Genomic DNA, 25,803 nt, shown 5'->3' with positions numbered 1-25,803 from the left:
ATAATTTGTATGTAAAGTGAATGGCAAACTTGCAGGATTCCAAAATTCTGCCCGTACATACAAATAAAGAATGAAAATTGTTTGACAGAAAAGAAAATAAAAACCTAATGTTACCATAATTATTTGTTGGTATTTTATGGTATGGCCATTTTTATTTTCATATTTTTTTATATTTATCAGTTTGAGCGTTTCGCTAATAGAATTTTAATTAAGCAAGTGAAAAATTTTTTTTGGAATATTAAGTAAATAATATTTCACATTGCAATAAATGAGTCACTTCCTATCGGGAAATCGAGTACTTTCTAGTCAATATCGATGTTAAATAGTAACCAGATTGCTTGGTTTTGGACATTCGTGCTCAGTACTTAGTTAAAATCGTCTAGTGAAACTAATTACGTATATGAAGTTATTTGGTGATTTTATCTACACTTGTATATAATTATATTAGACAGTGTGACCTGTAAAATTGAAAAACATAATTTATAATACCTAAATAAATCGTCAGTCGAGAGGAGGAAGAAATATTGGTACGCTAGGTATATATGTACGAACATTCATATATGAACATACATGTATGTATGTATATGAGTGTATTTGTGTTACGTGTACATACATACATATACATATGCATTCACGCATAATACTTTTTCTTTTTACTCTTTGATACACATGTATGCATGCACATCCATATATACACACAAAACGAGTGTATTTAGTTGTTTCTTTTCTGCGTTTTATTCATCGTAATACCTTGCCATTTGGCTTTATTAAAACTACCCATAATAGCAACCAAAAGGAAACTGTGCTCATTTTTTGTAAACACCTTGTGAAAAAGGATACGGTGTCGAATAATAAATATGTACGTACATATGTATGTGTATATACGTACATATGTTCAATTTGTACATATCCACATCTTTATATACATATGCATATTGTATATATGTACATACGTATTTATGTGTACGTATTAGTGATTACCAGAACTGTGGATCAAGTAAATATGTACTTATGTATATCGGTTTAGTACATAGTACATAGTATATGCATACATATGTCAGTATTTTCAGCAATTTAACTTTAATACAAGTTGTTTACATTTTACTTTTTATAAATGCTGCATATTGTTCAGAAGTTGAAACAACCATTGTTTAAAGCTGTTATTTTGTCATTAATTTCAATTATTGGAAGAATTTGGAATAACACTCAGCATTAAATCCAAAATCCAAGTATGTGTGTATGTTCTTTCTTATCGATTCAGTAACACGTTTTCAACATTTACATATTTGTTGTAAAAACTACTGTTTCAAAATTTAATTTAATGTTTTACTTTTGTGCAGCAGCTTGACGGTGCATGCGTATCAATACAAAAAGCGAATTCACAGAGTCGGGAATTTATAAACCAAATATATCTTTTCTACGCAATTTATAAAAAAAGAATAAAAATATATAAAATGATCGGTTTAAATAATAACGAAGATTCCGTGGAGTGTCCATTGTGTATGGAGCCACTTGAAGTAGACGACCTCACCTTTTTCCCATGCACTTGTGGATACCAGGTAAGAAACGCTTTGTCTATATGGCTTCGTTCTTCAGGGCAATGACTTTATTTCAGATTTGTCGATTCTGCTGGCACAGAATTCGTACGGACGAAAACAAACTTTGTCCAGCATGTCGGAAGGAATATCCAGAGAATCCAGCGGACTTTAAGCCTTTAACTCAGGAAGAAGTGAGTAAAATGCTTACGAATTAAAATTTTGCACGTGTCATTTGTTAAATATTCGCTAACACTTTAAATATATATATGTTTGTGTGCTAGATGATCGCTTTTAAGTCGCAAAAGCGCCAACGCGATCAGCAGCGAAAGCAAAAAATTACTGAGAACCGAAAACATTTGGCTAATGTTCGAGTTGTGCAAAAAAATTTGGTATTTGTTGTTGGTTTGCCCCCTCGATTGGCGGACGCCGATGTAAGTAATTTATAGAAATTACTTAATTTCAAAACCTTAAATGTTGCATTCGAAATTCAAGATATTGAAGAAACACGAATACTTTGGGAAATATGGGAAAATTCATAAAGTCGTCATAAATCCGAGTACAACCTATGCGGGAGTGCAGGTGAGTACCGGTTGCTGTTGCTGTATATAGACAATTCCCAATTCCTGTATCAATTATTAATTTGAAGGGGCCTTCAGCATCGGCGTACGTTACATATGTACATAATACGGACGCGTTGCGGGCTATACAAAGTGTTAACAATATTATGATAGATGGCAGGTTGATAAAAACCAGTCTAGGAACAACAAAATATTGTAGCCATTTTATGAAAAACCAACAATGTCCCAAAGGTGATTGTATGTACTTGCATGAGTTGGGTGATCAAGAAGCTAGTTTTACCAAGGAGGTAATTATAACCACTTAGAATCGAATTTTATCTATAATGCACTCCTCGTTTAATACATGTAAAGGAAATGCACCAGGGAAAGCACCAGGAATACGAAAAGCGTCTGCACGACGCATTGGTAGCAAATGCCGGAACAAGTTTCACATCTATAAATAGTATTGGGGGTCCAGTGAGTAGTGCAGCTTCAAACGTTAGTGGAAATTCGAAACCTAATGGTAACACCGCTTCTACAACTTTAAAAACCCATATAATTAATATCACTATTTCCTGAACATTCAGCATCAATGTCATCGTCATTATCTTCAACCACATCGTCGACCTCGTCGGGGACTGCGTCAAATGTTGCTTCTTCGAATAGTAATCAGCAAAAGGAAGCATGGCCCAGTTTATCTGTTTCTCCTGTTAACAGTAAAGAGACTTTGGGTAACGGAAACTTATCGAATGGAAAAAATAAAAAAGACAAATCTCGAAACGATAAAAGTCGTTACGACAGAAACAACAAATCGAAATGTAAAAATACAGCTTACAACAGTTCTTCGACTGCATCAAATAAAGAAAGCTTTACATCGGATTCCAAAGAAAATGCAAATGCCCCAGCATTATTAACAGCTTTATCGTCAGATGAAACGATCACGTCAACATCTAAATCAGATACAAGTAATGGAAGTTCCAGATCTAGAATCGAGCGAAACAAGGAAAACTCGTTGCACGCACGTACAGCTATTTCGAAGAATCAGCATCAAAGCAAATCTGTCGTGCTAAGCAGCAATAGCTCCAATAAGACGTCGGAGCAACCAGAAGAGAAAGTCCCGCTTAATAATGTCACTGAAAGCCACTATCGAACAGTCTCGCCATCCCGATTAGATTGCAATGAAAAACGATCGCCCAGCTCTACGAGTGAAAATAGTGCTGACCATGGCTCGGAAAGCAGGACAGACGCGAAAAGTTCGACAGACACTGAGTGTACAATTCCTAATGAAGATACCCTGGAAGCGCCATCGGTTGATAACGATTCTGTGGACGAAAATGATGATGTTATCTTAAACGATTTGACTTCGTCAAAACAGACAGATTCCGGTAGCATTGTCTCAGACTTAATATCCACAGCAAAGCCAGATGCTAGAAAATTGGAAACGTATTCGAAAAATATTGATAAAAACATCGCAAACGTGACATCTGAAGGCAACCCAACTAAAATTGAAGATAATAGTGGAAATACGGCGGAAGTAGCATGTATGTTTGTTTATATGTAATTGATAATATCAATTAACTTTATGTCTTTGAATATTATTTGCAGCCGCATTTGATAATTTAAGTCTGTTCGATGATAGCAACAGTTTCTTCTCATCGTCGTCGGCATTCCAGCAATCATTACTATTAAAAAACAAACTTGAAGCTGAATCGCGTCACAATCAGATGAGCAATGCAACATCTTCCCATCTGCCAGACTTGCTCAATGGTGCGTTTCTGCCAATACCTCATACATATAAATTATGTGTTAATTCTGAATTAAATGTATTGTCTTCTTATCTTTACTTCTCTCACCATAACCACGTCGGCAAACATAAAACTGGCAATAACTAGGTATTGACGAATACCAAAAAACTTCGAACACAAATGGTATTTAAAAATTCTGATATATATGTATTTAAATAATTCTCATATTTTATTCATTCAATAATGGATCTCTATGCAGAATGGGAAGAGGCTTTCAAAAACGTTATGATTCGAAACAACAGACATGTTGAAGAACAATTGTTGCATCAACAGCATCTTCAGCAGCAACAACAACACCATCACCAACAAGTATTGCAGCAACAGGAAGAGTTCCTTCGCATGCACGAGATGCAGAAAAGAAACAACATTGCAAACAATATTGGTATGCCACAAATAGGCAGTGGGCCAAATGGTATGATTAAAGTTATTAGTCATTTCATTGCGTTTGTTTTGTAACTTGAATTTTATTGAATATTGATTTCAGACATCTATAGCAACAATGTGGACTTAACTAGGGCACAGGCACAAGCACTTGTTCAGCAGCACTCACAACTTCTACAGCAACAGCCCAGAGATAATATGCTGTGCCACAGTGGGTTCTTTGGTGGAAATATGACAAAGTTTTTCGACTTTCATAAAAGCCAACAACAGTTACAACATCATCATTATCTCAATTCACATTCGCCTCAAATAAATCGGAATGCTGCTTTTCTTGAGAATGGTCGGCTTAATCCACAACTCGTCGATAATGGTAAATAATAAGCACTCTTACATATCTTCATACATGTGACTCTAACATCATTGTAGGAATTTTAACACCCCAGTCGCAGGTGCAAAAACAGAGGTTACATGGAATGTTTGAAACAATGGTGAGTATATTTTATATATAAATAGTTACGGAAATAATTACATAATTCCAGTTTAAATGTCCAGTTTAAAAAATTCTAAATACATAATTAAATCATTATCATATTATTTGTGAAATACAATAACTTGAAATTAACAGAATAAAAGGCAATAGTTATTACTCCTTGTTGTTGTTTCTTGAAATTTACATTAACTTTTAGTTTGGATTGTGCCTCCGTAAATTAAAAATTTTCAAACATTTTTATATTTCAGCCACAAAACCTGTCTCAAAGCACACAACAGCAGCAGCAGCAGAACCATCAGAATATGTTTGCACAAAACTCTATTGTTGACGATGATTTGGGTGAGCATAATCTAATTATTAATAATTTGATCAAGGAAATGAAGCTTTCATTGATCCACAATATAGGGTTTGATCCTTTTATTGAAACGCAAAAAGGATTGGCTGAGCTCATGGAGAATGAAATTGTTCAGCAGCAAAATATAAATGGCGGAAACGTTGGTTCAAAAATGCAGACGCAGCCCCAACAAGTCTCGCAACAGCAACTGATTGATAACATCAACCGTGCTCGAATGCCGCCCCCAGGTTTCAATTCGATGAACACATTAGGCATTAATGGCTCCCGCTTGCCGAACACGAATAAAATGGCACCATTTGGCAATAATGTTGGAAATGCCAACATCCTTGGTGGACACCAAGTGTCCTTAGAATCCAACTGGAACCCACATTTGCTTCCGCACCAGGGACAGTCGATTAATGACACTAAACTGCAACAACTAGCTCAGACTGCAGGCCCTCACAGCAAAGGTAAGTTCTACGCAATCTATTAAACTCAACTGTCAATTCCATTCAATTCGTTTTCTATAGTCTGAGCTTTAAATTAAATAGTCATGTGGACTTTGAAATAACCAAATTGCTCTTACGTGACAGGAAATCAATATTTTCGTAAAAATAGCAGTAGAAGAAAATGCGTGAACGAATAGGGCTAGAAGAAAAGCTTTGAATCTGCGTGGTTACTATTTGCTGCAATATTTTTATATAAATTGTACAAATTTCATCTAAATAACTGTCCATACTTTTATTTAACCCATTGCTTAGGAAACCTACTATAGATATCGTAATAAACAATCAATTTATTTCACTCAGATTACTTTTTGTCTGTCCACAACAATTCTTCTTAAAAGTGTCAGTATCGATATTTAAATTTTGGTTTCTCTATCGTCATCTGTGTTCTTGAATCTGGAGTTTTCAAATACGGCTGCTATTTGGACATTGTTTTTACTACCGTACAAACAGATCCAAAAATTTTCCAACTGCTTATAATTTAATGTGTAAATTGTGTAGCGAATCAAACGAACCGCCTTAAAAGTAGTTGAGTAAATTAAGGAAGTATTTTAATTTAAGACAAGTGTCATTAAAATAAATTCATTGTGATGGAAATTTAGGTAATAGCACTAACGATTGGACTTCAATGGATCCCGCAATACTTTCATATCGGCAATACTCATCTTTTCCACAACAAGGTCAAATGCTAACTCACCCACAGCAGCAGCAGGACATGTTTTTGCACCCCTTTGCGCAGCAGCAGAACACACAAAGTAAGTAAATAGTAATTATTTATTATCGGTTAATTGCATATATGTATTTCTACTATTGACTAGGATTTACTGGCCAGACCCAACAACCACCAGTCCTTCCTGGTATGAGCATGTCCAGCAGTCTACATAATGGACCGCAGTCGTCACAGCCACAGGTTAACGCAAGTGTTCAAGGCATGTTAGAGTTCTTGAAAAATCGTCAATTTGTTTAATAATTATTTAAAATATAGATTTATATAACCGTATTTTATTGATTAATTATTACAATTCATATATTATATAAATGCAATTTTGAATATGACAAACAAATTTAAAACAAAAACAATAAAGAAGTATTTAATTGTCATTATTTTAAAGGAAAAAATGTGAAAACATTGATATCCATAATTAACTTCCGCAAAAACGACGATCCCAAAACAATATGTAGTCCACAGCAGCATAGAAATCATATAACACTCATTTATACACTTTCGGATTCCGGAATATTCCAGTTGAAAAAACATATGGTAAATCACGTTTTCTTAAGAAAATAATTTGGGAGCTTCATCAGTTTGATTCCATTTCACAACCAAAGTATATTTCAATAATCTGAAATGTAAGCTGTTCTTCCTATTCTATGGTTACTTTATTTGTTCATTTTGATCAAGTGGTTGGATTGAAAATCACCTGGATTTGATCCTATATCAAATATGTAGCAGACAGTATCCGACTTTTACACAATTATTATAGTATTTACGTTTTATTTAAAGTAAACTTCGCAACTTTCGAGTACCCTCAATAATATATTTTTAATAATTATAATGATTCGCGTTTGTTCTTAGTGATTCAAAGAAAAAACACTTTAGTTGTATACTCGTATTTATTTTCAAAGTTTTTAGGAAACGTTAAGGTTATAGAAGAGTCGTTAAGATTTTTCGTAAGTTGTGAGTTTCATTCTGCAGAGCTGTTTCAATTACATTTTTGTGGGCTCGTTTGTCTGAAGAGTCATTTCTTTATTCTAGTTGGTCTTAGGCTTCACAGGATTTTTCAAGTTTATAAATATATTTTTCTGGGTTCCGGTGAATGCCTTCTCGCTACCTGGAGGGTATTTTCGCATCTGAAAAGTGTTTATAAATATAAAATAACGAAAATTAAAACATTGTAGGAAAACAAAATATGTTGAATCTTGATAATATACATTAAGTGAATTTTTTTAGCATACTATGTATGATACCTTCCTTTAAAAAATATTCATCCTTGGTGCAGTATAAAAACAAGTGAAAAAGCTAAAGTCGGATTCACCGACTTTAAACTGTGTACTCTGTATTTGCGTGGTCGTGTGTAAGTATGCGTGTAGTACAGAGTTGAGCCAAAGCAGGAACAACAGCTTCTGGCAGACCTTGGGCAGAGAATACATTTATGCCTATAACTTTCTAGATAATGGCCTATCGTGATGAAACTTTGCAAACGGACATGAAAGCACTAACCGGAAGTAATTGCCAAATTTGATTAAAATTGAAATGTAGTTCATATAGTCTCTGAGATTTAGTTGTTTATACGGTCGGATAGACAGGCATTTTTCACTTTGCACAAACCAAATATAATAGTACCGTTCAGGTACAAAATATAATTAATAACAGCCAAGCATATTTAACTTTTCCTCTGAAAAACTCTTTTGCGCTGTTACTCAAATGTTTTGAAAACATTTTGTAATAATAGATGAGATTATTGTTTTAAAATATATTCGTTTTTTTTTTAGTAAAAGCTTTATTTATGATTCGTTATCCATAACCAATTTGATTTAATTTGGCTATATAGATTCCTACTATATACTATCCAACATGGAGTTCATGAAATTTGTATACTTCCGCTGGAACCTCATGAATCAATAGTTGATCAAAAACGTTTATTTCAGTTAACTTTATAATATATCAGGTATTATTTGTTATTTAGCGAATACATTAGTGTGTAGATGTCCTGTCGTGTAAGACACACAACCTGCAGTGCGGAATAAGTGTGGTGTATTTTGTGTTAAGGTTTTATTGTGTTTATTGCAATATGAGGGGTTCGTCTTTGGCGAAACGTTTCTGTAAATAAATATAACTATAGATTAGTACCAAATATATTACATTCGATTTGGCATTATGCGATAAATGACAGAAGTAAGGAATTTTGCTCTCCTATTTGAATGTAAAAATAAATATGAAATTTATTTGTTTGTTAGTATTTGATTGAGAACATCATTAAGAATTCAGAATGAGCTGATTTTATTTATTAGTTAGTGGCGACAGACAACGAAAATAATAAGAAGAAAATTGGTCTAAGGATGGACCGCAGACTTGACTAAACTTCGTAAGCCATACAGATAATCAAAATGGTAATTATGGAAATGTATAGGGTTCTTATTTTCCATCTTTTAATCGCCACATTTTGAGTATCATTTCTGAATAGTATGAAGATCATTTTGGTAGTGAAGCTTTGTATAGTGTAATAGAACTAATACTGATTAGTATTGATTTGTTGGATAGACATTTATTAAATTACTTTGTTAATGTACAGATTGTTTAGTTTCTGAACTCTATAAGAAATAATATTACTAAAGCATTAACAAGAAAAATAAAACCAGCAAATGTAAATGAGAAAGATGAGTTTTCATAGAAATATAAGTACACACTACTACCACTAGTTAAATACTGATATACCTAGATTGCTTACCATTATTCTGTGCTTTTCCTTGCATGCATAAGTTGATTCGTCGATGTCGTCATAGCAATCAGATTTATAATCTGATGGCAAATCATTGCCATCGTATTCACACAGCTTATGTAAAGGTCGGGATCTAAAAGAGGAAAAATCGCATTTAGTACTATATATCCATAATAATTTATTATTCAAATTTATACCCCAGGCATTGTTACTTATTTTTTTTTTTTTGGTAGCATTGCTATTTTGGTTATTTGTCTTTATTGCACAGTATTAAAGCATTTACCAAATATCTGAGGATTAATGCGAAATCCATTTCGTATTTTGTACACAATTTCCCTTCATTTCACGTTAATCGTCGGAACTTTCCGACATTAGTTTTATATATTACATACATAAACTTCCACTTACTTGACTATCAGCTTATTCATTGAGGTAGGTTTTCGCATTGGGCAATAGAATACATCAGGCGTCCTTTTATCAAAAACAATGCTTTTACGCATCATATCCTTTTCTTTATGTGTAAATTTAGAATTTAAATTAGCTGAAGCAATATGTAAAAGTGCAACCAAAATAATTGCAACAATAGAAAATACTTGTTTTGTCATTTTATATATGAAATACTGAAAAGAAAGATAAAAAGTACAATATTATCTGAGCTTTAATTTTATAGATTTAAATTCCGTTGATAATCATTTTTCATCCGTTCTGTTATTGATAGCTACTTTAACATCATTGTCTTCACATATTTCTCAAATATCAGTAAAAATTTATGTACATTAAAACAAGAAATATGTACATGCTCTAAATGTATATGTATGTATGTACATATAGTATGCGCGTTATGACATCAGCTTTTCGGTAAAAGCGTACATATTTAAATCGTTGCCACAGCTTATATTTTATATTTCTATAATGAAATACATGCGTCACACTTCGAAGGGAAATTATAATAGTTTTTCTCGAATCTTGTAAATAATCCATATGTATGTACATACATATGGCTTTTATCCATATACATATGGCATATGGGCATATGCATGGCTACAATTAAAAAACAAACTAATTAACAAAGAAATTAATAATTCTTCATTTCATTTGTGTATAAGATGCCTGAATGCATGTACTTGTAATAATTTAATAAATGAATAAATTTATACACGAAATTAAATATTTTACCAAATAAAATTACATTCAGAAATGAAAAGCAAAAAATTACACTCTCTTGATTGGCTTAAAAACGTAAACTGTTTGTGGATTTTGGCTGAGCTTTGTTGCTGAACATGAAACCACTAACATTTACATCTACATACATACAAATGTCTGTATGTATACGCATGTTGTATGTAGAAATGTACATCTTCGAGTGAATGAGAGAAAAAGATAGATATAAACTTAGTCAATATAAATATGGACAATATTGCTAAACCAGTTTTGTGAAGACAATGGTCTGAAAGACACATTTTCATTTAAAAGGTTGAGTTGGTTGCTTTTAGTTGGCTAATATTGCCACTTTTAAAATAAATTTGGCCTATGATCTGGTCTTTTTTTATAAAATTGTATTTACATACATAAGTCTTATAAGAAATATAGCCAAAGAAAAATGTAACACATGAATTAAAATTTCGAAAAAACTATGTATTTCGTGTTTTTATATATGTATGTAATTAAATGTGACTGTGGTGTCTCACAGTTGGCGGAAGTTCATTTAGAGACGAACGCTTGGCGGCTAGTCTGAATCTATTTACCTTATTAGCAGCATATTTTAGTTTAGTTTATAGTAAGAATTATGGGGACTTTTTTAAATTAATTATTCGATCTGTAAATAAAGTAAGTGGGTAGAAACTACCAATGTGTGTATGCTTAGATGTTTTTGAAATCATATTTTTAATTTACATACTTCACCTAATAAAAGTCTAAAAGCCGACATTTACCGTACGAGGGGTTGTTAATGCTCCGCTGATCAAATTGTCCACAAAGGACGTCCTTCTCACTCCGTTTTCAAAGGTGTTTCAAATTGCACCAAAGTTTTTGAAGAGTATGCGAAAACACTTCTTCTAATTAAATGGAATTGGTAACATTCCGCGAAAGAACTGGACTATGGTGTGATAAATGCTGTATTATCCGTTTTCTAATAACAATAATGTATTGAAATATTTGCAATATGCTAGAAACCATTTAACTTGACTTGAAAACAAACCTTGTGTTTATCAAAACCAGCGGAGAAGCTAATGTCGGGTGTGCTGACTTGGGACTACTCTGTACCTATGTGTAAAATGGCAGAATTTTAAAATACACTCGTACTACGTACTCACAGTTTACGAATGGATTACAGATGAAGTAGTTCCGTGTAGAAATACAAACCGCTTTTTCCCAAACTCATCCCTATTATATGCTTTCAGAAGTATTTGTAATTAAAAAATGTTTAATGAAGATACATATTTATTGGTTACATTGTGGGTGAAAATTCCACACGGTAGAAAACTTGTTGAACACCATTGGCAAAGTTTACAAATTAACTACATCAATGTTTAGGCTTTTGTACATAAATGTTAGAATATCAGTGGATTCCTCAATTCTTTTAGACGTCGGCTTTCCAGCGCCGTGGCCAGCTTTCTTGTAAACGCGCAATAACAATGGGTTCTTCTGAACATCTGAGGCACGTACAGCCTCTTGAAGTGCGGCAATAAACTTCAACGAATGTAATGGACTAACGCGATCATCGTGGTCAGCGGTCAGTATTAATGTAGAGGGGTATTCCTTATCCGTTCCACATGGCGTATGGACATTGTGCAGAGGTGAAAATTTGTATAGATTCTCAAAATGGTCCTTTTCTGAAGGATTTCCATAATCAGAGCACCATGCATGTCCAATGGTAAACTTATGAAAACGTAGCATATCCATTACCCTGAGGAATTTATTTTATGAAAATTTGAAGATACATCATAAAGCCCTATACGTACCCAACTTGTGCAATGGCTGCTCCAAATAGATCGGGACGTTGATTTATACAGGCTCCGACTAGTAAACCACCATTAGATCCGCCCTGAATAGCTAATCGGTCTTTCGTCGTGTACTTGTTGTCAACTAAATACTCAGCAGCTGCCTGAAAATCGTCGAAAACATTTTGCTTATTAAGCAATCGTCCTTCATTGTGCCACTTTTCGCCGTATTCCCCGCCGCCACGTATATTTGGATAGGCCAGCACGCCATCGAAAGTATCTACAAACATAAGACTACGACATTGTTCAGAAAAAGTGTATTTATTTTAATATGCAATGCTTTTAAACTCACCCAGTCAGTCCAAAAGAGGGCAGCATACTAATATTAAAACCTCCATAGCCGTACAGAAGGCAGGGTCGAGGCTTTATGGTTTCGCGTTTCTTTCGAATTATGAACATTGGTATTTTAGTGCCATCTTTGCTATTGTAAAAAATTTGTTCAACTTTATAGTCATCTTGTCGGAAGCCTTCCAAATTTAGTTCAATTTTTCGAAAGATTTCAGGTTTCTTATCTGGTTTTGAAAAGTCGTAATGGTAGATTGTGCCAGGATTGAGGAATGACGAGAAATTGTAAAATATTTCCGAATATTTCTTTTTTCCCGAGGTGCCTACAATAGTTCCAATGTCTAAATCAAACTGCTGTGTTAACTCTCCAGTTTCAAGTGCATGAACTTGCAAAATGCTCTATAATTGGATTATGTTAATAGTTGTTGATTACTATTAAAGACATTAATCCTACTTTCACGTCTCTTATATAGCAAAGCAGAAGCTTATTCCCACTAACGCATTTTACCCAGTCCAAGACATCTTTTTCGTGTTCCTAAACGTACAGAACATATAAGATAATTGATGTAGCATTAATCTTGTATTTACAACTTACCGAAACAAGAGTGGTCCAATTTTTTTCGTCGGGATTCTCAAAATCAATAATTATTACTCGGTAGTTCGGCGCATTTTTATTTGTTCGAAAATATACTTTGGATCCTTCATTAGTTATGTACTGGAAAAGAAAAAAATTAAAACTATTCAAACAAAATTGCATGAAATCTTATCCAAATCTAAAACATTTTGCATGCTACATATAGATTTGTTTCGAAGGTTAGGGGAAATGGACATTGTGTTTGCTGTTTTAAAAAGTAGTCTTCACCTAAACTAATATTACAAGTTATAATACAAGACAAGGCAAAGGTTGAAGGCATAGCAGACATAAAGGCAGAAAATTATGTTAAACCTTCTGCTCTATCAATATCCAAACAATTTTGGATGAACGCTCAGACAAATTTTGGTAAAATAAGATTTTGTATCTTATATAAAGAGCTGAAGTGATTAAGGCAGAACTCCAAACAGTTATAGTTGTATAAAATTGATTCTTTCGAAAATAAATACTAGAAATTGTCCTTAACTTAAGGGGTATAGAAAATGTTTGTTTACAAATTATTTAACTTCAATTACATATATTTGGGCTGAGCCGAATAGTTGGTAACTATTACGGAAATAAATTAGCATTTTGCTCATCAACTGAAAATTGTTATACACTTACATCGTAGTCGGATTCAAATTTTGTGACAATTTTTTTAACATTCAATTTTGAGGTAATGTCCTTTCCTGCGTCGAGGTCCGCATAATACACAATATTATCACGGCAGTCCTTAACTATTGCCAAAATCAAATACTTTCCACAGTCAGATACCACAGATTGTCTTAAAAATAATTCGAATAAAAAACGTAGTTAATTTCTTAAAAAAAATAAAACAGTATATTATTACTAGAACGTAGTTGACAGACTAATAAATATAATGGGGCTGTCTGATAATAGATCGGAGTTCAAATAAATCATTTAATATGGGCCATTTTTTGCCTCGCAGTTTTTTTTTTATAAACTTGACGATATTGCGAGGCGGATTTATTATCAGGCAGCGCCCATATAACTTACCTTGCGTCAAGTTAAAATTGGTAAAAAAAAAGGATAGAAATAGTGAACTTTTTCAATTTGGACGCTAGCAAGACATTAATAATTATTGGTTTTTTAAGTCGTCAAGCAACAAATTCTTCTGGTACAAGTATTTCGCTAGATTTTCAAAATATATATTTGTGCTGCAAATTTATGTTTTTATTCTTACATGCGCCATGAGGGTTCTTCTGGAAATTCTGCAACCAGAACATCATTATCCTGACTTTCGCCAATGCGATGATAATATAATTTTTGGTTTTCGTTTTGTTTGGTTTCGGAGCCATCGGTTGTGCCATCTTGGTCTGGGTATCTCTGTTTTAAAAGACACATTCAAATTATGTATAACAATCGAAGTACTTTAATTTGTGTAGACATACCCCATAAAAGAAACCTTTGTTGTCTTTTGTCCATGATATTTCGGTAAACTTCACTTTATCTAAAATTTCAGGAAAATCTTCACCAGTTTCTGCATTTCGAATGCGAATCTTTATCCAATCTGAGCCACTTTCACTCAAACCGTAGGCCATGTAGTTACCATCATCAGAAAAAGATTTCTGGGTTAAAGCGATCGTACCATCTGCAGATAAACTGTTTGGATCGAGAAATACTTTGCTTTCGCCTTTTAAAGACTTCTGCTGATACAAAACGCTGAAAATACAATGGAAATTAATATACAGCATAGGACATGTTATTTATAACGTACCTCTGATTTTGCAAGCCGGTGTTCATAAAATAGTAATAATAATCTCCATATTTCATTGGACACCCATATTTGGGATAGTTCCACAATTTTGTGAGCTTTGCATTAAACTTTTCCCATTTATCACAGCCTTCAAGAAATGGTTGGCTGATATTGTTTTGAGCGTCCACAAATTTTTGTGTATCATCGCCATTTGGATCCTCTAGCCAACGGTAAACATCTTTAATTTTGGTGCCATGAAAATTATCCTCAATTTTTTCATCCTTTTTTGCAATAGGATACATAAATTTATCTTTCATGATTTTAGATGCGTTCAAGTTCTGAATATTTGACAAATATCTCACAAATATTGGAGCTGTTTTAAAAGAAAAAATTATTTTCCTAATGTTTTAAAGACGAATATTAAAGTTTAAGGTATAAATATAAGTATTGATAATTCTGCTAATGGATATGACAATTTTCCACGTACTGTGGCAACAATATTTTAGCAGAATTTGAGCTCGTCACCTTTCTAACTACTGATTCGTCTTGGTCATGCTGATCATTTAAGATGTACATATAACATCGTAAGCGTTAAAAATATGATACTAATTATAATACTAATTTTTGCAAGCTTATAAAAATGTTTGATCTCGCTGGCAGGTACAAAGTCCTTCGCATATGTACATACAATGTAAAAATTGTTCTTTGCCGGAATAATCACTTACATACATACATATACATATGTATATGCACATATGTACATATATCAACCGCACGAAAATTAAATAACCTGACACGAAATACGTCTATACAGGTATTAAATGTACACATGGTAATTTATAAGTATAAACATATGTACATATATGTATAATAAAACCAATAATTTCATAACACATATCAACAATGACTTTACAATTCCCCCGACTAAGCAAACTTATAAAACCCGAACCACAAAATAGGTAAGAAATTACTTTTGCTTCTTCGGACATTAATAAACGTAAAAACGATCCCGAATAGAATATGTAAGTTGACTCTGTGCTTACAGTTTGAAAATTTGTTAGGAACAATTACTTTGTTGTGGTTGACCACCAAATTACGAGCGATCTGGTGACTTGGACGTGATAAATACAAAAAGTGCCTCATTGCCGGAGGCACCTTCGAAAATGTTAATATCTAAATATCGATATATTAAAAATATTGCTACCAGTGACAGCCTTTGATGTGTCTACCGGTAATACAACATTCACATTGCTTCAAAATTGGAAAGTATAAATAACAACAATTTCCATGATTAAAATTGGAACAATGAGAACAATGCTACCCAGTTGTGATTGTTAGTACTAACATCATATTTGAACGCAAATGTTGATGCAGTTTCGTTATAGAGAGAATAAACAATAGGCCTCACCTCACAAAAATGTACTCTAAAAATGTAGTCTTTGCATAAATACCAATTTTTTACTTTAATAATTAATATACGAATTTGTAATTTCCAATTTGGCCGTTTTGTTATGTTGCTATCTCTACTTTACTACTAAAGTATTCAATATGGTGGTATAAGGCTTAGCAGAATGATGGGCTAGCACTCGATAAATTATATTGCGACTCTATATTCTTATGGCAGCACTTCCTGCTCTGTTGTAATTTCCTTCTTTCGCTATTGTGCTGCTGCCGGACTAAGGTTAGTAGATTTTATTTTTTTTTATTTTTAATGGTTGAAAATAAGTTGGTAAGTCGGTAAATGACAATGAAGTATTAAGGGCTTATTTAATTGTCTAATCATACCGGTGGAATGGTATTTTTGCGGAAATATTGAGACTTTTTTCGAGTTGTACATGCGTTTCGTGCATTGTCTATTTGTGCACACGTTGTACACACACATGTGTTGTACATAATTATGTCGATGTAGTGTTTTCAAGTGGTGAATATATGTATGTACATGAAATTGTTTCCTAAATACATTCATGTAAATGTTTTTATATTGATGTATTATTTATAGAGGTAAGTAACACCGAATAAAAATGGCATTGTGAATTTTCAAAAAAGAAAAATATGCAAATGAATTTAGTGCACATGTGTTAGTGCGTAAGATTTAATACGGTTCTGAAACACTTCATTCGTAAACTATCCGGTTTATTTAGCTTAGCTCTATATCCGGGCGATATTTTTGGATTATAATATACATATATGTATTTTTTGAAAATTCTATATGCACATTTTGTGAATGATATTTGTAAATAAATCATCTCTTTTTTGCAGGTAAGCAACTATGCCGCAAAATGAGTATATGGAACGCCACCGTAAGTTGTACGGTAGGCGGCTTGATTATGACGTGCGTAAACGCAAAAAGGAAGCACGTCTTCCTAAAGACAGAGCACGTAAAGCGCGCAAGCTGCGGGGCATTAAAGCCAAACTATTCCAAAAGGAACGCCGCAATGAAAAGATTCAAATGAAAAAGAAGATTCAAGCCCATGAAGAAAAGAAAGTCAAGAAACAAGAGGAAAAAGTGGAAGAAGGAGCTCTTCCGCATTATCTTCTTGACAGAGGCGTCCAGTCGTCTGCAAAGGTCTTGTCTAATATGCTAAAGCAGAAACGGAAGGAAAAAGCTGGAAAGTGGGACGTACCTATTCCAAAAGTTCGTGCGCAGTCAGATGCAGAAGTTTTCAAAGTTCTAAAGACGGGAAAAACCAAGCGAAAGGCCTGGAAACGTATGATTACCAAAGTAACATTCGTCGGCGAAAACTTCACACGAAAACCACCAAAGTTTGAACGCTTTATCAGACCGATGGCGCTTCGCTTAAAGAAGGCACATGTCACACACCCCGAACTAAAAGCCACTTTTCATCTGCCTATCATTGGAGTGAAAAAGAATCCAAGCTCCCCAATGTTTACTTCCCTTGGAGTTATTACAAAAGGTACCGTAATAGAAGTGAATATCTCGGAACTGGGCTTGGTTACACAGACTGGCAAAGTTGTTTGGGGTAAATACGCGCAGGTTACAAATAACCCGGAAAATGATGGAGTTATAAATGCTGTGCTTCTAGTATAAACATTCATTTTGGAAAACGTACATTTAATAATTTTGTAATTAGTTGTAGCAGCAATATTTTCGTAAATATATCATGATCAGTGGCCTGCGCAAATGTGTTTCTATTTAATTTAATATGTGTATGCATAATTTACTGATTGAATAACAAACTTCTAATTAAAACACTTATTCGTTTTTCAGTTTCTTGGTAACGGGAGTCCATAATGCAGATTTTCGTTAAGACCCTAACGGGCAAGACCATCACCCTTGAGGTCGAACCTTCGGATACAATCGAAAATGTCAAAGCCAAGATTCAGGACAAAGAGGGAATTCCTCCAGATCAACAACGTCTGATCTTTGCTGGCAAACAATTGGAAGATGGTCGCACTCTGTCCGACTACAACATTCAAAAAGAGTCTACATTGCACTTGGTGCTCCGCCTCCGTGGTGGTGCCAAGAAGCGCAAGAAGAAGAACTACTCTACTCCCAAGAAAATCAAACACAAGAGGAAGAAGGTCAAGCTAGCTGTTCTTAAATACTACAAGGTACAAATCCAGTATAAATATTGATCGGATGGAATTCTTGAGTCGTGAACTTGAGCTTTTGACTAGAAGTGTTTATCTCTTTTGAAGCGGACGCACATTTATTCCTTTTTGTTCTTTAACTCTTTTTTTAGGTTGACGAGAATGGAAAAATCCATCGTCTCCGTCGTGAGTGCCCAGGTGAGAATTGTGGTGCCGGAGTGTTTATGGCTGCCCACGAGGATCGGCATTATTGCGGAAAATGCAATTTGACTTTTGTCTTCAGCAAGCCTGAGGAAAAGTAGGGCATTTTAAAATGTTCAATCTTAAATAAAAGATATACATTTTTGAATTAAAATAACTAATTTTGTGTTGTTATTTTGGTCTATGGTAAATGCTAATGCTTCGGTTTTTATTGAAGAAATACTTGTTCCGTTTTGTAGAAGCAAATTGCAATTATATTTTCGATTCTGCGTTGCCAGTTTGCACACAAACAACAGTTAAATGTGCATTTTATAATTCTGAAAAAACAAATAGTCAATAATTTAATGGCACATTTTGCGAATGAGTTATCGCACGAACGCGCATAAACTTTTGAAGTAATACTTTCGATGAGTATTTTTTAATGAGGTATTTTTAAATCTTCGTTACAAAACAACAGGTACGAAAATGTACTCATCTCTATTTATCAGCTGTTGGTTGTATATGTGAGAACTAGTATTTTAGATTGGTGTATTTATTCACTTAAAAATTGGGTAAATAAACGTTTTTTACAAAGCTGACTAATCCGTTCACAAGAAACCTGTTGTTGAATACGCAGTCACTAAAAAGCGACAACTGTGTAAAGAGGTGCTAAAGTGGCATATATACTGATGTGTTGTACTCATACATATTTACATACATAAATAAACACATACATGTCATGTTAGGAGCACCCGTTACGCGCAACTGCAATAGTTTCCTTAAATATCTTAAAATTAAAGTGCAATTTTGCGAGGAAACGTATAAACTCTGAATTTAATAGGTAAAAATTTTCCCTAAATGTTTACATTTTGATTGCCATTTTACGAACAATAATTTTAAATTGACTTTGTTATAGTCCGAAATTTCGTATGTCGTGTTTTTCAGTTCACAAAATTGTTGTTATTATTTTGTAGCGGAGGAATCAACTCCGTCTGCCCCTGTTCTTATAAAAATAGCAGGCAGATGGGAAAACCTTGAAGCACACCTCCCATACAGCCAAATTGAAACTATAACCGCGATACCCTCGGCGACCACAGTACTGCAGAGCACCAAAAAGTTGTATAGAGTTTCTAAATACATTGCCAAACAGAAAAAGCCTTCATAAATCAGATACGAAGCATTAAAGCCTTGAGGAATAGTGGGAGAATAATGCCGATCATATTATTAACAATCTAAAATCTTAGCAGTACTGATTAACATTATATATTAAAATACCACCATTTGTCTTTGTATCAAAAAATAAAGTTTTTAAATGAGTTTATTTTTAACTATTTGTAGGTTTTCAAAGCCAATATGTTAGCTGACAATGAGATTGATGACTCGGATTGTTCGGTTCGAGTAGCTGTAAGGTAAGTGTGTTTGTTGTAAAATCAGTCGTCCTCGGCGCTTTTCATATGAAGTACTTAAGCAAATCCCATTTCGCTACTGAGCTGATTTTTTATTCGACGATTAAATTTAAAAATTGAACCAAAAGCTGATGCCAATTAGTTCTGCATACTACTATTTACGATTAATTGAAAAACCCTGCCCTGCTCCGCGCTTTTCGTACGATGTACTTAACCCAAGCCAATCTTGTGTTTTATTTGTTAGAATCCGACCGCAGAATCCACGAGAGCTTATAGATATGTGTCGTATTTGTACAACTGTGATACCTGGGGAACATCAAATTATTCTGGGATCAGATAAAGCATTTACATTTGATTATGTTTATGATACCAGCTCTATACAGGTAAGAATGTGTATATAATAAAAAGCTTCTTTCATAAACATTTATTTCTTTCTTAGGCTGATATATACAATGAGTGTGTGGCGCGCTTAGTGGAGGGAGCTCTTAATGGGTACAACGCGACGGTACTAGCCTATGGCCAAACAGGGTCTGGAAAGACTTATACGATGGGTACCGGTTTCGACCACGCATTTTTAGACCATCAACTTGGCATTATACCTCGTGCAGTTCGGCATTTGTTTGCCGGAATTGAAAACTTGGTGCTGAGTATTGAGGAAATACCGACCGAACAAGCAAAGTCTGAGTTCAGTGTTGCTGTGCAATTCATAGAACTGTACAACGAGGATATTATTGACTTGTTGGACCCATATAGTAAAGGAAGGAGTTTTAGGATACAGGAGAGCAGTAATGGAGAAATTGCTGTTACTGGTGCTACTATCAAAGCAATATATGAACCACAGGATGCATTAAAGTAGGTATACAAACGTTTTCTCGTGGAAATAAGAAACAAGGTGATAATTAGAAACGTTTAACAGATATCTTCAACAAGGGGCTTTAGCGCGAACAACTGCATCAACCAAAATGAATGATCAATCATCGCGGTCGCATGCAGTTTTTACAATACTTATTCGCAGGCAGCGTCTTCTTGCTTCGGAATCTAACTTCGCAGAAAACGACTTGGAAACATTGACTTCAAAATTTCATTTTGTTGATTTAGCTGGCTCGGAGCGTTTGAAGCGCACATTAGCTACGGGCGAACGAGCACGTGAGGGCATTTCAATAAATTGTGGCCTGCTGGCTCTTGGAAATTGTATTTCCGCACTGGGAGACAAATCTAAAAAGTCTACCCACGTGCCGTACCGAGACTCAAAGCTGACACGGCTTCTTCAGGATTCGTTAGGTGGCAACAGCAGAACATTAATGATAGCCTGCGTATCGCCGAGTGATAGGGACTTTATGGAAACTCTTAACACCTTGAAATATGCGAACAGGGCCAGAAATATTAAGAACAAAGTGCAAATCAATCAGGACCAGAGTTCGCGGACAATTTTGCAATTGCGAAGGGAAATTGCGGCACTACAACTGGAGCTCCTGGAATATAAGCAGGTTAGCACAAATACATATATATATATACATATATTTCAACAAATCACAAGATAACGAATCTCATATACTTGTAGGGAAAACGTCTTATAGACTGCGAGGGAAATAATTATATTTCGGATACGTTTAACGAAAACGCGATGCTGTTGGCTGATAACAAACGATTGCATCATCGATTGAAATCAATGCAGGAGACGGTTCAAGTGTTATCAGAAAATAATGCAAAACTAAAACTTGAAAAGGTATCTCAAGAATGGTCGCAAGGCGATAATTTTGATTCCGTACTAACAAACATAGTTGGAAACTATCTGAGCGAGATTGAAAAACTCCAAGCCAAGCTCATTGAATCGGAGGAGATGTACCAACAACTGAAGAAGTCTAACTCCAATTCCAATTCACCACGGGTTTCCAAACCACTCTATGAAGGTACATCTGACTACGATTTGAAATCATTAATTTACTAATAAGACTCATGTAGATCCAGACAAAATTATAAACATGGCGAAGCTCGATTTAGAAAAGGAACGGGGACTTTTAATGGCTCGCTCTTTGCCCGGCGCACACGATGAAAACCTAAATTTGGAAGATCCTGAACCTTCTGAAAGTGAAAGTGACTCCGAAGGTGATTAAACAACCAAGGCTGTTGCTAAATACCATTTCTAAAAACGTAGCCCTTTTTCAGAGAACGAAATGGAAGCAGACTTGAATGACATCAATTCAGATATAGAAATTAAAACTAAGCTTATTGAACAATTGGAGCTGTCGCAACAAAGAATTCAAATAATGAGGCAGCAGTATGAAGAAAAATTAAATGTGCTGAATTGCAAAATATCAAACACACAGAAAGAACGAGATGAAGTGTTGTCCAATATGGGTATATCTATTATTTAAAATTTTGGTTAATTTGGATTTTAATATTCTATAAATTAATTTCAGTGTCCAGTGCGTCAGTTCAGTCAAAAGATAATGAGAAAAAGGTGAAGGCAGAATATGAACGTAAGATAACTGATATGCAGCGGGAACTGAAGCGGCTTCAGTTTGCACAAAAAGAACATAACCGGCAACAGAGAAAGCTTAAAACACAGGAAATAAAACTACAGAATCTGCGACTGGAACTACACGAATTGAAAAGTAGCAAGGTACTAAGAAGCTTCATTTTGTATAATATTATAGGTTGTTGCTTTGTTTTTTAATTACTAACATTCTCTATTTCCAGATAAAATTGATGAAAAAAATCTCTGAACAAGTTAGTCGTTATAAAGTGGAAGATAATAAGAAATCAAAGGAAATCGCTCAGCTGAGAAAGGAGCAGCGACGCCAACAAACTGCTGTCCTATCTTTGCAGGCGAAAATGAATGCCAAAGAGCAAATATTAAGGCGAAAAACCGAGGAAGTCTCTGCCCTTCGAAAGAGTCAAAGGGGAGTTCGTGGACAAAAAATTTCTGTTTTGGCATTAAACAATAAGAATCGCATAAATACACGTACTCGTTCAGCGCACGTAAGGTGGGATAATCTTATCCGCACAATATCTCATGCAGCAAGGAATAAACAGTTTATTATTCAACTGGAAAAAGAATTGGGGCGACTTATAACGCAACGGGAGGATCTTAGTGCCGATTTGGGCAACATAGAGAAACGTCGGAGCTCCAACAAAGAATGGGAAGATTCCAATGAAGAAGACAATTTGAAGATCAACATAAGCTATGTACAGGAAAACATCGAACATGTACAGCAAGCCATTATAGCGTTCGAAGAAGGCAAGGAGTCTCCGCAAAACGATATGCAAAAAATTCAAAGTCTTTTAGATAATGTAACCACACTTGAAGAGGCGAAGTTTCTTCTTCAACGATTGTCGGACAATGCCGTCTATTTAACCTGCACATCTGCTATAAACGAGGGTCAATTGCAGGAGTATAAAACATTATTGAACGAAGCAACTCAAGAAAGTAATATTCAACAGCAATTACTGCAATATTTCCTCTCACAAAACAGCAACGTGCAAATATGCGATTTATTTGACTCACTCAACCTTGGAAATGTTTGTAATATGGCTAGCTTAAGCCGAAACGGCTCCGAAACATCTTTAATCAGCAATGGTACCTACGACATTCCAAATGGGGAGGTACCAGAATCCCTAACCTGTTCCGGTGTACAGACTGGCGAAAGTATGAGCTCATCGACAGCAATTAACCTAGAATCGTAAGAATAAAACCTTCGGAATTTAAATCATAAATTCGATAAACTTTCAAACTTTTTCTATAATAATGTATATTATATTTTAGTGGCGACAAAGGCCTAAAAATTCGTAGGCACACTGCGAGACAACATGATCTGCTTTTCGGAAGTGAGGAACTCAAAACAACTGTAAAATCAATATCACTTTAATGTCATAAATAATGTAAACGAAATATTATTTCATATTTAGAAGGATCCAATCAGGAACCAATCACACGAGCCTATGAATCGAAATATTATTCCAAACATACGAGTATCAAGTATTTTGGGGGCTTTAAAGTAAGTGTATTTTTCGTGATTTTTTATACCTGTGGAAAAAATTATGATTTCGGTGTCGCTCCAAAAAGCGCCTTCAACACCGCCTGTGTAAAGCGTTTATTAATCTTATTTTTTTCAGAGAATCAATGCATTCAACAGAAACTCCAACACCAGCCCCAATAAAAATGCCAGACCAGACACTGTCTTCCTACCTTGACCAAGGATTAGAACCAACATAAACATCCGGATTGGAAGTTTAGTTTTACAATATTATAAATAGCAAAGAATATTTTTATATATATTTCGCTCAAATTTTGTTTAATAATAAAGGAATTGTTATATTGGTGAAAACTTGATCATTTTAATTCAAACATTAATTCAAGGCAAACATTAAAAAAATATATAGCCAGATGCCTCCGTTAGTGTATCGGCTATAGTGGAAAAACTTGTAGCTTGTGGAAACACCAATACGACTATTAAGATTTTTGGATATGTATAAAAATTAAATCTGTATAAATAACTATGCGGCTGAAACTAATAGTTCATATATTAGTTGTTTAATCAACCATTCCTCATATACAACTGTCGAATTCAAATGGGTTCTAAAACAAATATTTCCGTTCAAATTACAAATATTAAAAAAAATAGATAAATCATGAAATTGTCCCAGACTATACATATATTATCCGCGATTCTTTAGAGTCACTGTAGTACAACTTCAGATTAGGAGTTCATTGGAAGTGAACCTATGACGGAACGAAAGTACAGTAGAATCTCGAAAAAGTTAACTCGCGCAAAAGTTAATCGCTCGGGTTAGTTAGCCGCATTGCAGCGTCCACATGCCGCTCTAAAAAGTGTCTTTTCAAGTTAACTTTTCTGAGCGTATGCATTTTTCAAATCAACTGTTCTTATAAAAGCGTGGAATAGGATCAAAAAAAGGTATAATGATCAATGCGATAGTGAAGACTACATTCCGTTGTCTGAATTAATTAAATCAAGTGCTTACGAATGTACCGTTCGAGAGGTTCATCAAAAAAAAGCAAGCACCAAAAGCATCAATACCTTGATAAAACTAAGTCATTGAAATTTATTTATTATTGTATTTTTTTCAAGTATATAGTTCGACAAAGGTTATTAAATTTGAATATTTCGGTTAGCTTATTCGAGATTCTACTGTACTGTAAATAAAAACATTTTCGTTGAGTATTTTGGTGACCTTCCTCATAGTTATTTTTATTGTTTGGCCGGCTCGAGGTCAGAGTAAGAAAAACCAATTTATTTAATTTTCTTTTCTTTTTCCGATATATTTCGGTTACGCCACGGTAACCGTCTTCAGGGCAATTATTTAAGCAAGTCTGCTCTGTTTGACTTGTTAGTAACTCCAAGTCAAACAGAGCAGACTTGCTTAAATAATTGCCCTGAAGACGGTTACCGTGGCGTAACCGAAATATATCGGAAAAAGAAAAGAAAATTAAATAAATTGGTTTTTCTTACTCTGACCTCGAGCCGGCCAAACAATAAAAATAAAAACATTTTCGCTAAATTAGTTTCTGTGGGAGTCATTTTTGTTATTTGTAGACCATGCATGCAGCCTGAAATCAATCAAGGGACAGTCAAGTTTTTCTAAACTAATAACCTTTGACCCAAATAATTCCTTCTAGTGGTCGGTATTTACTAACGCTTTGGTGTCATTACACCTTTTATCACTAGGTCATTACCTAGTGATAAAAGGCTTTATCCACTCCACATACTATTGCAAAAAATATGAAAATATGCAATTTTTGGATTCGAAGATAATGTATTTACATACTATACACACATATGTATGTTGATATTGCTATGCAATTGTTTCTCCTACATATTAAATTCGTAATTTCGTTTTGGGTTTTCACGTACATACATGTGTATGTAGTATGTATTTGTGTTTTGTACATTTTCAAAAAATGTGTGCATAGTCTCAGGTGTATTGCATTTTAACAAATTAATTATAAAATGTTCCATTGCA

General features: G+C 34.3%; 6 protein-coding genes across 10 annotated transcripts; 4 read left to right on the top strand and 2 right to left on the bottom strand.

Moving 5' to 3' along the window:
- The first annotated feature begins 376 nt into the window (after positions 1-376).
- LOC115631455 (putative uncharacterized protein DDB_G0277255) lies at positions 377-6,611 on the top strand. 2 transcript variants are annotated; one of them, XM_030528202.1, is made up of 17 exons: positions 377-527; positions 1,341-1,559; positions 1,616-1,729; positions 1,820-1,969; positions 2,031-2,117; positions 2,185-2,403; positions 2,468-2,618; positions 2,683-3,636; positions 3,701-3,862; positions 3,988-4,023; positions 4,100-4,312; positions 4,385-4,651; positions 4,708-4,769; positions 5,020-5,110; positions 5,177-5,575; positions 6,214-6,366; positions 6,430-6,611. In XM_030528202.1, exons 2-17 carry the CDS (start codon positions 1,455-1,457, stop codon positions 6,576-6,578), a joined length of 3,312 nt encoding a protein of 1,103 aa, XP_030384062.1. In that variant the 5' UTR covers positions 377-527; positions 1,341-1,454; the 3' UTR covers positions 6,579-6,611. The 2 variants fall into 2 exon arrangements, with proteins under 2 accessions (XP_030384062.1, XP_030384063.1); XM_030528203.1 differs by having other exon boundaries at positions 384-527; positions 1,344-1,559.
- Positions 6,612-7,147: 536 nt separating this feature from the next.
- On the bottom strand, positions 7,148-9,613 carry LOC115631861. Of its 2 annotated transcripts, none has more exons than XM_030528709.1 (3): positions 9,460-9,613; positions 9,061-9,184; positions 7,148-7,462 (listed from the first exon to the last, which is right to left on the bottom strand). In XM_030528709.1, the coding sequence occupies exons 1-3, from the start codon at positions 9,552-9,554 to the stop codon at positions 7,364-7,366; spliced, it is 318 nt and encodes a 105-aa protein (XP_030384569.1). In that variant the 5' UTR covers positions 9,555-9,613; the 3' UTR covers positions 7,148-7,363. The 2 variants fall into 2 exon arrangements, with proteins under 2 accessions (XP_030384569.1, XP_030384570.1); XM_030528710.1 differs by lacking the exon at positions 7,148-7,462 and adding an exon at positions 8,116-8,432.
- A 1,842-nt stretch (positions 9,614-11,455) lies between these two features.
- On the bottom strand, positions 11,456-15,840 carry LOC115631033 (prolyl endopeptidase). The gene is made up of 10 exons (XM_030527656.1): positions 15,727-15,840; positions 14,705-15,056; positions 14,379-14,649; positions 14,171-14,313; positions 13,591-13,750; positions 12,931-13,050; positions 12,790-12,870; positions 12,343-12,734; positions 12,012-12,284; positions 11,456-11,956 (listed from the first exon to the last, which is right to left on the bottom strand). Exons 1-10 carry the CDS (start codon positions 15,824-15,826, stop codon positions 11,557-11,559), a joined length of 2,292 nt encoding a protein of 763 aa, XP_030383516.1. The 5' UTR covers positions 15,827-15,840; the 3' UTR covers positions 11,456-11,556.
- Positions 15,841-16,335: 495 nt separating this feature from the next.
- On the top strand, positions 16,336-18,593 carry LOC115632050 (ubiquitin-40S ribosomal protein S27a). The gene is made up of 3 exons (XM_030529023.1): positions 16,336-16,364; positions 17,913-18,256; positions 18,388-18,593. The coding sequence occupies exons 2-3, from the start codon at positions 17,936-17,938 to the stop codon at positions 18,535-18,537; spliced, it is 471 nt and encodes a 156-aa protein (XP_030384883.1). The 5' UTR covers positions 16,336-16,364; positions 17,913-17,935; the 3' UTR covers positions 18,538-18,593.
- Positions 16,943-17,826, top strand: LOC115632049 (ribosome biogenesis protein NSA2 homolog). The gene has a single exon (XM_030529022.1). It carries the CDS (start codon positions 16,953-16,955, stop codon positions 17,730-17,732), a length of 780 nt encoding a protein of 259 aa, XP_030384882.1. The 5' UTR covers positions 16,943-16,952; the 3' UTR covers positions 17,733-17,826.
- A 344-nt stretch (positions 18,594-18,937) lies between the features above and the next one.
- On the top strand, positions 18,938-24,149 carry LOC115631032 (kinesin-like protein KIF21A). Of its 3 annotated transcripts, none has more exons than XM_030527655.1 (13): positions 18,938-18,987; positions 19,754-19,824; positions 20,066-20,204; positions 20,261-20,673; positions 20,738-21,308; positions 21,383-21,731; positions 21,784-21,927; positions 21,988-22,179; positions 22,242-22,444; positions 22,522-23,504; positions 23,588-23,669; positions 23,734-23,819; positions 23,938-24,149. In XM_030527655.1, exons 2-13 carry the CDS (start codon positions 19,769-19,771, stop codon positions 24,035-24,037), a joined length of 3,318 nt encoding a protein of 1,105 aa, XP_030383515.1. In that variant the 5' UTR covers positions 18,938-18,987; positions 19,754-19,768; the 3' UTR covers positions 24,038-24,149. The 3 variants fall into 3 exon arrangements, with proteins under 3 accessions (XP_030383515.1, XP_030383513.1, XP_030383514.1); XM_030527653.1 differs by having other exon boundaries at positions 23,731-23,819; XM_030527654.1 differs by lacking the exon at positions 18,938-18,987 and adding an exon at positions 19,142-19,256 and having other exon boundaries at positions 23,731-23,819.
- Positions 24,150-25,803: the final 1,654 nt, after the last annotated feature.

Source organism: Scaptodrosophila lebanonensis, unplaced genomic scaffold (genome assembly GCF_003285725.1).
Source record: "Scaptodrosophila lebanonensis strain 11010-0011.00,11010-0021.00 unplaced genomic scaffold, SlebRS2 tig00001412-arrow-pilon, whole genome shotgun sequence".
In the NCBI taxonomy this organism is placed as follows: domain Eukaryota; kingdom Metazoa; phylum Arthropoda; class Insecta; order Diptera; family Drosophilidae; genus Scaptodrosophila; species Scaptodrosophila lebanonensis.
This window is presented reverse-complemented; position numbering and strand designations above follow the sequence as displayed.